The sequence below is a fragment of the Acanthaster planci genome, linkage group LG09, assembly GCF_054643075.1.
Source record: "Acanthaster planci isolate LZ-2023a linkage group LG09, COTS_SCS, whole genome shotgun sequence".
NCBI lineage: Eukaryota > Metazoa > Echinodermata > Asteroidea > Valvatida > Acanthasteridae > Acanthaster > Acanthaster planci.
The window spans coordinates 6,944,264-6,957,432 of NC_141785.1; the positions used below are offsets into that span (position 1 = coordinate 6,944,264).

General features: G+C 38.9%; 1 protein-coding gene across 2 annotated transcripts in view; it reads left to right on the top strand.

Annotated features, from left to right (window-relative positions):
• Positions 1-13,169, top strand: part of morc2 (MORC family CW-type zinc finger 2) — a 28,921-nt gene extending 15,752 nt beyond the window's left edge. Inside the window, exons 11-26 of one of the 2 annotated variants that reach the window (XM_087141052.1) lie at positions 58-284; positions 511-665; positions 1,231-1,359; positions 3,420-3,525; positions 4,397-4,490; positions 5,013-5,051; positions 5,392-5,472; positions 6,810-6,881; positions 7,436-7,627; positions 8,267-8,368; positions 9,113-9,254; positions 9,839-9,977; positions 10,340-10,693; positions 11,460-11,592; positions 11,796-11,912; positions 13,062-13,169. In XM_087141052.1, coding sequence (XP_086997178.1) covers positions 58-284; positions 511-665; positions 1,231-1,359; positions 3,420-3,525; positions 4,397-4,490; positions 5,013-5,051; positions 5,392-5,472; positions 6,810-6,881; positions 7,436-7,627; positions 8,267-8,368; positions 9,113-9,254; positions 9,839-9,977; positions 10,340-10,693; positions 11,460-11,592; positions 11,796-11,912; positions 13,062-13,145 — 2,166 coding nt within the window. In that variant the 3' untranslated portion in view covers positions 13,146-13,169. The remainder of the gene's footprint in view (positions 1-57; positions 285-510; positions 666-1,230; positions 1,360-3,419; positions 3,526-4,396; positions 4,491-5,012; positions 5,052-5,391; positions 5,473-6,809; positions 6,882-7,435; positions 7,628-8,266; positions 8,369-9,112; positions 9,255-9,838; positions 9,978-10,339; positions 10,694-11,459; positions 11,593-11,795; positions 11,913-13,061) is intronic. The other variant, XM_087141053.1, reaches the window with a different exon arrangement.

The following is a 13,169-nucleotide window of genomic DNA, read 5'->3' on the forward strand; positions in this document are numbered from 1 at the left end:
AAAGACATTGTACAAAGTTCCATCTCAATTTGAAGACGTCATATTGTTTTTATACAGGCCATGACGAGACAGGCGCAATCAGTGGCCTTTGAACTCAGACAACTTGCCAATATTCGGAAAAAGATCGCAGAGAAGCAACAGAAATCATTGAAAGAACCAAAGACAATCAACTTCCATTTTGGCATCAACCTTAGCAATCGAAGATACGACGGTGTATTCATCTACAATTGTGGAAGATTGATCAAAATGTATGAAAGAGTTGGACCTCAAGTCGATGGTGGAGTGTAAGTTCAATATTGAAATTAAAAGATAATTTGTTTCCCTCACTTGTTGACAGTGGAAAAAAGATGAACTTATGATTTAAAAATTAGCAGTCTCCATTATGTGAACTTCATTAAGTGATGTATAACAACACTCCCATTCAGCTAGCTTTGGTACATCATACAATTTAAGAAGTAATGATGTGTATTGGGTAACTTAACCAGTTGTCTGTTTTAATGTTTGGAATAGGCAATGCAGTGGAGTTGTTGGTTTTGTTGATGTGCCATACCTAGTGCTAGAACCTACACACAACAAGCAAGACTTTGCTGATGCCAAAGAGTATAGGCATTTACTGAAGGCAATGGGAGAGCATATGGTCCAGTATTGGAAGGATATTAACGTCGGTGTGTATGGAATATGATTATAAATCAAGCTAACTGATGTGCGTATATGCTAGGGTTATTCTTTATGGGATTATTAACGTTTTTGAATTAATAGAACCATTCCTTCAATTTGCATGTGATTTTTAATTAATTAATTAATAGTGAAAAATCAGCACATGCTCACCTTGTCCAAAATTGCATTGACGCTTTTAAGTTGGTTTACATTTACCCTTTCAGCATGGTGGTTAGTTCGTGCTTTAGTTTGTCATAGTCATTTTGTTGAAAGTTCACATTTTGAAGGAAATTTTACAAAATTTCTATTCATGATAATTTCAAAATCTTCATTTCAGAGCTCAGGAAGCCTACAAAAAGAAAATTGCAGCAAAACCTGCTGGATTGTTTCATCTCAAATTTTTTACTTTTATCATCTCACAACGCACATTTTAATTGTAAATACTTATAGTATTGTACATTTATTTGTGTTGTTAAACGACAGGCCTACATGTAGATTATTTCAAATATTTGCATTAGACCTGCTTTGGTGTAATTGACATCAATGGCTTTTTTCTAACATTTGTATTTACAGCTTCACTAGGTGTGACTAAGTTTTGGGAAAACTTTGGCTATGTCAGTCAAAATTGGAAGGACCCACCATCAGAAGATCCAAAATTTGTCCGGAAGAGAGCAATGCAGACATCAGTTTTGGTTCAGTGTGGTAGGTTGTGTATCTGATAACATGTATACATTATGTCATATAATAAAGGTACATTATTTCCAGTACTTTTACTTGACGTCAATATCTGGACTCTTCAGTTGACATTTGAACAGCCTAATTTCTAAGTGTTATTTGAAGAGTGGTAGCCAAGGAAGTACACATTGTATCCTCTTTTGTGAAGAAGTGTTTCCTCTGAAAAGAGCTGATGGTGAGAGGAGTTGGTCTTCAAGAGAGTGCTGGTTAGAAAGAAGCTGGTACGTGTATGTTGGGAATAGTGGGGTCATGCAGGTTTGGAGTTGAGGATGAAGGATGCTAGGTGCTGGGACTTGTATCCCAAAGGATAGTTGATGTCTGAGGAAGGTATCCTTCCTTGTTGGTTCATTGGAGTGTGTCAGTCATTGGTTGGTTGTTTGGGTGGAGCTAATGTGTTGCTGAGACTGATCTTGATGGCTCCTCTGAAGCTACAAAGTGCCTTAATCAGTAGTTTCTTGGGCAGTGAGTCGGGCTTGGTTCCAGTGGATACAGTGGCCTTGATCGTGGGAAGGATTTATGATGACAGACTTTTCAGTCTCTCCTGTGTCAAGTACTTGATGTTTCTTATGGTGGTTGATAACGTTTCAGCCAATTTTGTCGTTGACTATCTTGTCACCTGCCTTTGGTGAGGTGTCTTGCTTGCCCTTTTTGTTATTGGCGGGTTTTGATTTTGTTGTGGCTGTGTGGTGAACTTGAACTGGATGGCTTGGCTGAAGATGTGCTGAGGCTTTGGGACAGGTGGCCTGTGCTGGGAAGGTTGACAATTGCCCTATGTCCTGATGGTTCTAGTAATGGGCTGATGATGGGTTTAAGGTCACATCAGTGTATCTGTTTGATGTGGTGGAGTTCTTTTGGTGACGAGTGTCATGTAGGCTCATTGTGGCTCTGACTGCTGCCTTGAAACAGAAATGATGATGCCATGGAGGCACTGCATAGTGTGTCTACCTTTATTTAGGTTATTTCTCTTTTGATCTAAATTATGTCTACCCTTTGTGTGAAAAACTATTTATATAATACCATCTGTGACAACATTACAGTCCCTGGTGTGTAATTTGCAATGTATGCGTTCACAATGCTTCAGCCAGTAAAGTAGCGGGGGGGGGCTGCAAAGTGGCAGTGGGATAGAGATTTTTAAAGCAAATTTGGGATGCACCTACAGCTAAATGTGGATGCTCACATAAAATTGGGCAGTGAGAATTGGCTAAATGGGATGAAAGTTGTAAATTGGAATGGGCAGACAAAATCCTGGCGATGCACTTTCCACACTTTCCAGGGGTATAACTGGGGTGAAATTTCTGAGGGGGCACTACAAGCATATTATTTGGAGCTTGTGCATAGACTGTACTTTTCACATTTTAATTGGGAGGCACAGGATGAGGGGACATAAACTTCCATAGGAGATGGGGAGCACACCTTAATTATTACGCCAGTGACTTCTGCCCTCTAAAGGAAGGGGTTCAAACTGTGCTTCCATTGGAAAACTCGTGTTCCTGCAGCCCCAATCAGCAGGACATGAATCTTGATCCCTGGAAAAATTCATGTCTTAAAGTTCCAGTTACTGAGCATACTGTACTACATACAGTTTGGACGTTCAGAATTGAATCACAATAATACAGCCCTCTCTCATCATGAGAAACACATGAGAAATGAAGAATGCACCACTTTACAATAAGCAACATTGGTACTCACAGAGCTCGTATACAGTCTTAAATATCAATAAATACATTTAGTCATGTAGAGCCAAAGGAGAAAATAAATTTTAAAAAAGCCAATGGATATTAAGTTAAGGACAGATGTACATGTATGTAAGATGAATGAGGCATGATGATAGTTTGGTGCAATATTCTACGCTAGTGTAAATTGTTGTTGTGCATGTTTGTTCAGTAAATTATGTTAATTGGGTTTATTTTCATACCATTAATTCATTTACAGGATTTACACATTTATATTCAACTTACAATTTGTTTTCCATTGTTATAAAAATGCTTGCATATAATGATTGTGCTTTTTTTTACTAATTTCATAAGATGCTTGTTTGAAGTGGAGGATCATACCGTTTTCCAGCAGTAACATCAACCGCGTATTCCCTGATGATTGGCAGTGCAGTATGAATCCGGACAGCACACACAACAGGTCTAATAACCTTCCATAGTTGCTGGTTGTTTTCTGTCCTGCTTAGATGTCTAGCTTACCCATATTAAGACTTGTCATTGAGAAATTAAATCTCAGTACGATAACATCAATCGTGACTGTTTGACATGCAAGCTTAGATTGAAGGAGTTGCAATGTTGAGGATTTGGGATCAAATTTAAGTGATATAGGCTGGGTTGAAGACTGGATTGGGCTTTTGAAGATAATATTTGCTGGTTTTGAGGGTTTTGTCCGCATATGGTAATAAGTTTGACTGACATTACTCCAAATCAAGTTCTATATATTATAGTTATCGCCTTTGTGGTACAGTCATCACTTGGTTGACCCCTAATACGCTCAACTGCATCATTTCATTATACTCATGAATGCAATACTGATCCTGTTAATATGCATTAGGCCCTACCAGCAACATTTTGTGTCTGTTCACATGCTCATGTACCATATCAACAGCTGCAGAACGATTCTCAAAGGGGGGGAGGGAATTTGTTAATTAGTTAGACCATCAGGCATTATAGGACCTTCCAAAAGTGTGGGGGGCCTCCCTTCTACTGTCACTGCCATGTTATTTCATAAGTATACGAATGGCCATGTACAGAATCATGGAATTCATGACATTAATTATCTGAACCGAAGTCCCAGTTTGCAGAAAACTTCCATTAGATGTGCCTGATACATGAAGAAAGAACTGAACTTAGTCATACCTGCTAGGAAATGAGGAGAAACAACCAAAACCCAAAAGCAAAAATGATAAGAATGAAACTGCAGAGAGACTGGGAGCATGCAATAGCTTCATGCAGAGTGCCGATCATGGCACCTTGTGGTGAAAAGGTTTCCTATTGTTCATTTACTTCAGGTGCTCAAGTGCAGAACAAAAGGTTCCCATTGCATCAGGTGTGTTCAAGAAGGAAGTCAAGTCAGCTGAAGAGCAGAAGAAAGAGCTTCTGGAGGTTTGATTATAATTTTTTTTTTTTTAACGTTTTCTCTTTTGAGGCTGTGTCCACCGTGACGTTCATAAATGTGTTATCATGCTTTGCAAATGCCATTGTTATTCTGATCATACATTTGTATTGCTCGTATCTTCAACATTAGAAACTAATTTGATACATGCCTGGATTGCAGTCATGTACATGTAATTGAGTTTGCACTTTACTTAGAAATTTGATCAGATTTAGTTATTTCGAAGAAACTGAGAATCTGTTCCCATTGAATTTTTCCTTATAAAGAAAATAACCTATTAAGTTGTTAAAAATAAACAAACTTGAATATTTAGTGTGATTGCCTTTGTTCGAATTGGTGTTGTTGTTATAACCATGGCTTTGTTACAAGAGGAGTTGAAAAAACAAAGGAAGCGACAAGAATTCCAGAAGTTTACATTCTTAAAATCTGTTCTTGATACAGTATTCTGTTATAACAGCATTCTTCATAACGGGAGTTGACTTGATTTCCTTTTGCATGTTTTTGCTCATCAGGACATTAAGAAGAAACAGGAGAAGCTTGGGAAAATTGAGGTGAGAAGGTTTTAATGGTTTTGAACACTCTGGACAGAAGAGTCTTTTGAATGCTGTGTTCTTTTGTTGAGGTAGATGATTGTAATGGAAGTCAGAATCGAGGCTTTTATCTTAAGTGAGCAGATGGGAGGTATAGGATGGGATAAACGTTGAATAGTTGTGATAAAACTATAATAAAGGCAAAATATCAAAAAGTGGTATTTGGATAATGGTAAGGTGTATATGGCAATCATTTTACATGCAGTTGAGAATTAGATGCAGTCATTGTGTTTCAAAGAAGCCTCCAAACTTTGTTCTGTTCAGAATGACAGATGTGTCATGCTGATCCTCTTTTCTCTAGAGAGATGTGAAATGCTCATCCTGGTCGCACTTAAGCGATGATGAGGACTTTGAAGAAACTCACAAACACAGAGAAAGAAGAGTGAGGATGTGACATATTTTTACAAATCATAGCCTCATATTTCTGCTTTACAACCTCTGGCTCTTACATTCATTATTTCACTGAATAAGTCAGCGTTTTCCTCGGTTGTACTTGAGAAATGCAGAAGTGCTCAGTTTAAATGACCATTCTTTGCTCTCATTGCCTTGCCCTGCAAATACTTTCCTAGTTATTATTTTTTAAATCTTTTGCTATTTCTTGCAGATGTTGGCCTCCTGCCTCTAACATGCCTCACCATTTGTGGTTGGCTTTATTTAGCAGTGCCTTGCTGTATTTCTTCATCGACTTTGCTGTGCCATTTCACTTTCATGGAATTCTTTGCCATGATAAATGTCACAAATATAAGTCAACAGTTCTTATGACTTGTTTTCATTTCTAGGCTCTCCATGATCAATCTACATAATTCATGGAACATCACTGTTCTTTCTCGATACATTTTCGTCCCTGCAAGTTCAAACCAAATTGTCTGGTTTGACAGGATCACTGATCTGACTAACCCAATTATTTGCATACCTAGTTCATGACAGAGTTCATGCGATGAGTTTTTCTTCAAAACACTTTATACTTCCCTTCAATATGTGCAAACTGTTTGTCATCCTTTTGGGTTAAGTGTAGTGTACTTTTGCATTTAAAGCATTTAAAATTGCCCATGGTTTTTTGACAAATTGGGGCCCTGTTGCTGTAATGTCATTCTTGAAAGATGCCGTTCAGTTTACATGCATTCCCATTCTAGTTGTGTTGCCAATATTTGCTGTTTGACAACATTCCTGAGAAAGGGTTGGTCGTTGACCTCTTGTCATGTGCGTATATGTACACAACAAACAAATCATGAAAGCAAAGAAGGTGCGGGACAGCAAAATGCTAAAAATTCCAACATTGTTTGTTCACAAATCAATGTAATTTAATTTTCAGGTTTTTCTGTCTCAAGTTATGTCAGTCGAGTTGAGTCCCAGCTTTCTCATGAATATGGAAATATATACTAGCATAAAAGCTAAGAAGGCTCTCTTGAACTAGCAAAGCAGAAATTGCGGAATGGTTGACTAAGACTCAAGTGGTGTATTTGCAAGATTTGTAAATACAACTGCTATAAATCCTCACCAGTTTGCAGTTAGTTAACTTATGTGTCAGTGGAAGACAGTTGAGAATGTGCTGTTAGGTCACCCATTTTTTGCTGTGGACTTTTAAATTCATGTTTACATGGGAGAGGCCTGACAACCTTTTGTTCTATTTTGGAGCATTTTGGTCTGAGAATTAATGGATAGGGAATAGTAGACACAGATGTTGGTGGCTTTTATTAAGTTGCAATTTTTTCCCTGCAGACTTCACTCCCGTCATCGACACCTCCAAAGCCCATCGGTAAAGCCTCACCTGTCCAAAGTTACAAGGAAAAGGTGCGTCTTGATGACCAAAGCCGACTATGATTGTGGAAGCCACACTTTGTGACCTTGGTTCACTTCATATTTAGCCAACATGGAAACTTTTAGCCAATGTACCAAAATTGCTAGTGCTAAGTGCCATCATTCACTGTACAGAGAAGTTTTAATGCTTCGTTGGTGCAGACATTTTAAGTTGGTAGGAGTGTTTGTAGAGCATAATGAAACTAGGTGGAATGGATTCCAAATGATGTTCTCTAAATATAGCGTGTAATTAAGAACAACATACACAAATAACATGAGACATATTTGTAATCATTAGTATGACATATGAAACAGCTATGATCAAAACTCTCATTTGCATTTAATATTGGCATATCGGCTTTGTTTACGCTCATGTCACAAAACATATGCAGATATGCAAATAGCTGTACAAAAGCCATACAAATCTGGAGTTTTCTGTACGTTTTTGCACAATATGGACATGACCAGTTGGTTTCACTTTGCAGAGTGAGTAAGCACTCTAGTAGCTAAATATACATGTAGTTCTGTGGTATTTGTGTGTTGAACAGCCTACATCCAGACCAGTTGGCAAAGCTGCCCCTGTGGTAAATCAACAGCAAAGCAGACGACCATCTACACAAACAACAGCCAGCAGTAAGCCAGCTAGTGCCACAGTCAGCAAATACTCTTCACCGGTAGCTAAGCATGACAGCAGGAAAATTGCTGCAATCATGGAGAGGAAAACAGCCTCCAGACCACAGGTGAGTAAATGCCATCAATTGTCTAGACTAGGCTAGACATCCATGCAAGGCATCATTTTACAATTCCAAACGTGCATGCATTTGTAACACTTACCTGTGCCACATGACACATGTTGTATATGACCCATTCAACACGTAGTTCATGTGACCCTTATTCATAATTTTGATATTGTAGCATTCTCTAAACACTCTGTTTAATTACTCGTTTGTCTTGTCTTCAGTTAATTATCACTCCACAGTTGTTAATGTAACTTCAAGAACTTTTATTCTCAGACTGCATGTATTTAATTCGTTACTCGTAATTGTAAGACCAAGTTAGTTTTTACTTTTCAAGATCAATTTTACTGCCACTCAACTAGTCAGTCAAGTCATCCCTCAGTCCTCAGAAATATAGCAGTCATAGTAGTAAGTTCTTACAGCATTTCTACTTACGTGCATTTCCATTGCAACCTAATCAGTCATTGTCGTTGAATATAGTCACAGTTAATTAACACAGTGTTCAAAGTTTGTGTTGACTGCGTTCACAACAAAAATTGCTGACTCATTAGAAATTGGGGAACTACCATAATCTTTCATCTTTTCTGTGGTCAGTCAAATGGGGGACAATATGTTTTCTGTAATTTTTTTCCCCTGCTTTAGAAACAGTCTCCTGCACCACCAGTTCCTGTTGCCAAGAAAGTTTACGCAACCAAAAGGCAAAGCACAAATAGCATCACCCCTGCGTCTAACACAAGGAATGAAGTAATGACCAAGTGCATTTGTATTTGTCATTTGTAAATCAGTGGTGTGGTATTGGGCAGTATTTGACAAAGTTGCCTTATGCGTCTTATGTGGTATTTTTGTTATGCAGTGTTCGAACTTGAAATGCTTTGTAGGCTTTTAAGTGGAGTGAGTTTGGGATGGAAAACGAACACTAACCAAAAGGCCTCTTTTCTGATTTAGTCAGTGTCGGCAGTTCATGATACTTTGCAAGATTTTCACTTGTCCTCATAAGGGGTGTCACAAATGCTTTCATTAGTAACAGTGAGAGAAAAAAGGAGTTTTTTTGTTACAGTTCATGTATGACTTGGTTGCGCCTCACATTGAGGGACTTGAGAAGACTTGTGCTTATGTATGAATTACAATTTTGAATCCAGTATTTTGAATCCTATGTAATCCTGTTTGGGCAGTTCTTCAGCACTACTCTGCATGCTTCTGTGTGATACACATAGTAGGCCTATATATGTTTTTTTCTAGTATCTGGTTCTCTTTTGAAAACGTGGTGCAAATACAAAAGCCCCTACCGTAGAACAGATTTCTATAATCACTTCTATTTAGCACACGAAAGTGGAAGTCTTTAGTGATGATTTTGAGTTGCACATACAAACTCTTTTACAAACTTTGCTGAACTCTTGCAATGCCACACTCTTAGACTATTCAACATTTTTATAAAAGTAAATGACCTGTGACCTTGTAAGTAATTAATGGCACTCGCTTTCATACCAGGAGAAACCACCTGAACCAGCCAAAAAGCGGAGGCTAACTGAACGTTCTCAAATCTCAACGGACGAAGAGATGGATGTCAGCAAGGAAGAAGACAGCTCAGATTCAACCAGTTTGGGCAGCGATACGCAGCTGGAGATTGAAAGTAAGAGGCAGATAATAAGCCATAGTGAATTTTGTCTGTTTGGGGTTTTTGGAGGGTCGAAATTGTGAAAATTTCTTTTTGTAACCTTTCATTCATGAGAAGGGGTAAATTGTGGGGTATTTTGCGTGCTTTTTGGTGGGAAGGGAAGTGAAACAGTCCCAAACAGTTCCTTTTATCATACTTTTTCAAAAGCCAAAACAAATTTGTTTACTCTTTACTCGGGGTTTACATGTACTGCATTCTCCTCCCCCCCCCCGGATCTTTTTATGGGCATGGTTGGGTTGGATATTATACCAAGCCACAAGATCTTTGCACCTTACTTTGTATCAATCCAAAATGTAAATGAGATAATTAGAGTAGAGGGAATGATCTGATAGTCATGCTGAAATGTCATGGAAAGAACTGTATAAGTGGGAAACTGTGATGAAGAATGGAACCCCCCAGGTTCTTAGTGTTTTTGTTGTCACCACGCAGCCCAAAACTTGGTGGGAATCACACTTGCCTATAGATACAGCAAGTCAATTGTTACAACCCTCTGAATATGTAAGTTCTAATGACAACTTGACGTGTCACTCCACAACTAGGTGTTGGTAAACGAGTTGAAGCCCGTGTGGATAACAAGTGGTACAGCGGCAAAGTTGTCAAGGTCTTTCTGAAACAAGATGGTGCTGTGAGGTGGAAGATCAAGTTTGATCAGCATCCAAAGGACAAATATGATAAAAGGTATCACAATAGCTACAGTGTATGGTATCTTCTATTGAAATTGAAGTTCTGTACAAATAGTCTGTAAGTAATAGTTGATAGCATGAATTGTTTTTTCCAAGTAGCATATTTTTGTTTCAGTTTGTTTTGTGTTTTGAGGGGCGTTCATGAACGTCATAGGTGGACAAAGACCCTGAGAAGTGAATGGGGGGGGTAGTGGAAGATTGAAAAGAGAGACGGGATGAAGACCACCAGTTTGCATATTTGCTTGAAAATACCTGTTTTCTTCCAAAAAGTCATCTGCCATTAGTAGTGTGTCAGTTTGCTGGTGGAAAAAACCTGGCAATGCCCAGTCCTCCTTTTAAAATCTTTCCCCAAATTAGTTACGACAAGAACAGTGAGGATATCAGGGAGATCCAAGACCCACCTGCCCTAGCTGAAGACAACCAGCCAGAACCGCTGGAGGTGGCCCCAGTGGATATACCTCCCGAGCCCGAAGCCACCCCCTCCCCCCTTCACGAACCTGCCGTCCAGAAGGTGACACCCACTGCAGCGGCCCCGCCCACAGCTGCTATGTCGCCACAGGCCGTGGCCCCACCGAACACCCCCAAGACAACGACAACCACCACACCCAAGGCGACCGTGCCACCCAGCATGGCTGCAGTCGCACCCAGTGCTGACACTGACGAAGTGGAGGAAAGTGTGATGAAGGAAGAGAGACTTGCTCAGGGCTTCAGGTTTGTTTTGTGTCCATACATTCAAAACTAGCTGGAGCTCTTCAATGATTCTTCTAGCTTTTCCTGGAGTCCAAAAAGAACGCTGTGCCACTGAATAAGTAGTTAATGAGGGATGGCAAACAGATGAACCACAGCCAAATCCAAGACTTATTAAATGAGTGGAATAAGTTTATTGAAATTGAAATAACTAAGATTGTTGCACTTATGCAATAAAACGTTAAGACCCAAGAATGCAGTAACCTGTAACCTAACTTGTCATGTTTAGACCTGTGATGGACCTACAGGCTATTACTTCACACTATCTAGAAATCTCCCCAAGACGTCGGAATATTATCAATGGATTTGGGTTTTACTTGTTACTATGTAACCCTCAAAAGGAAGGCCCATGTGACATCATTTTATGGGTTGAGTCGTCAGCCAACTTAACAGTGACAGTTTTTAGAAATAAGATTACGCATCCCAAATGTCAAAGTTAATAACAATTCTAGTTTCTATTTTTCAGAATAATCAAGCGTGGGAAATGACCTTTATTATTGCATTTATGCTTGTAAGCTGATATATATCCAGTGTGAAGACTACTTCATAAACTTTAGTCTTGTAAACTTAGCCTTTTAAATAATATGTCTGCATCATTACGCTGGAAGGCAATGAAGTTGTGAAAGCATTTCTCAGGAAGTTCTGGCGATGGTTCGTTCCCATGTGCTTCAATTTTCTGGTACTGCATGAATGAGCTTTTCATGTACCAATCCTTTCTTTGTTTTGCCAGGAAATGCCTGCGTTACTTCTTGCCGCCACTTTGGCCAATGAACAAAGAGATGATCAATAACCTTAGCATGGAGGAGCTTAGCGATTTTCCACTGGACGACTTCTTTGATCAGTATGAAAAGGGACTCAGAAATGTAAGTAATTGTTAGGGGAAAAATTCTGTTGGAATTGCAGGCATTCCTGAACTAAGCGCATTATCAAATATGAAATTTTGCTTTTGTATTAGATGCTGATATATTTCAATATGAAAAGTGTATTTTCGTCTCGAGTTAAATTTCATGGTCAATACCAACACCCAAGAGAAGCTATGTGATGTTCTAATTATACCTTTATACAGCTTGTTGGAGGTTTCCAGGCAGAGGCAGCTGAAAAGGCCAGAGAGACGGAAGCTACCAAAATCAAACTTGGAGAATTGAGGAAGCTAATTGCGCAATTGCTCAGATCAATCAATGATGTAAGTTAACTGTTCTGTTTCAAGCTTTCACCCATTTCTTTTTACGATAGTGTCAAAAATGAAACGTTCAAGTGAAATTTCACTGCCATGTATTTCCATAATGAACTTACCCACAGTCCCGAAGGCCATCTGGTTTTAATCCAAAGCAAGAGTAACCCTCAAAATGCTCGAGGATTATGCGATTAAATTTGGGTAAAGTTTCTTACCAAAGAACAGGATTGTTTGAATATTTTGAGCCCAGTTCCATAGTCAAGGTCTGTCCTGACAAATGATCTAAGGATAAATTGCATGTTCGTGCAAAGAGTCTGTGCTTAGCACGTTCACGTCTCATAAGACATTCTCAGAATCTCAGTGCTACATCAGACAAATCCTGTCAGCTGCTCGAGAGGCAATCCTAGATCTGTGAAATCTGAATATAGATGACTAAATACATTTAGACAGCTGAAACAAGTGGCAAGGATGATAGTTGAAAAATCTTCACTTTGATCTGAAACTTCAGTGAAGAAAAAAAAAGTAGCTGAGCCACTCGGCAGAAAATTCTACAGAAGGCCTGATATTATTTAAATACAACCTACAGGCTTTTAATATCTTAGCCAATATCTTCATATTTACATCTACCGGCTTTATACCTCAATTGACTTTTTGGAACCGTCTCTTGTATGATCAGTGTATCCTCTGTTGTGTGTGTACATCGAGAAAGGGAAATACATGAAAGGATTTGAAGTCATAATTATTCAAACATTCTGATTATGGTTCTTGCAATTTCCTATTCACAAGCTGGCTGTCTTGAATTGAAAGCAAGACAGTCTCTATATTTTTTTAAAATTTAACACGTTTTGGAACAGATGATGCACGAGGGACAAATGCGAGATTACCATCTTCTTGCTTTGATGGGTAATTCTAAATTACGGATGAAAAGTCATGTCTCCTCTATTGTCCGTATGAAAAACATTTGATAAAGTGAGGCGCACCTGTAATTATATCAACGTAGTTTGGCTCCTCCACATTTTAAAATGTTTCAATCAATGAAGGGGATTCGGGGAGCAGGATTCAAATGACTATCTCATGACTAAAGCACATTGAAGAAGTATAAAGATGGCTTGTTCAATTTCATAAATGCTGAACTACTTTTAAAATCTGTTTTGGCAGGAGATAGTGGTAAGTGATACTGCTGGGGAGGAGGTTGACGTCATGCTTGCAGCATGTGTCAAGCAGGCCATGCAAGACGAGTAATCCTCTCCAAATTGGGAGCAGGTG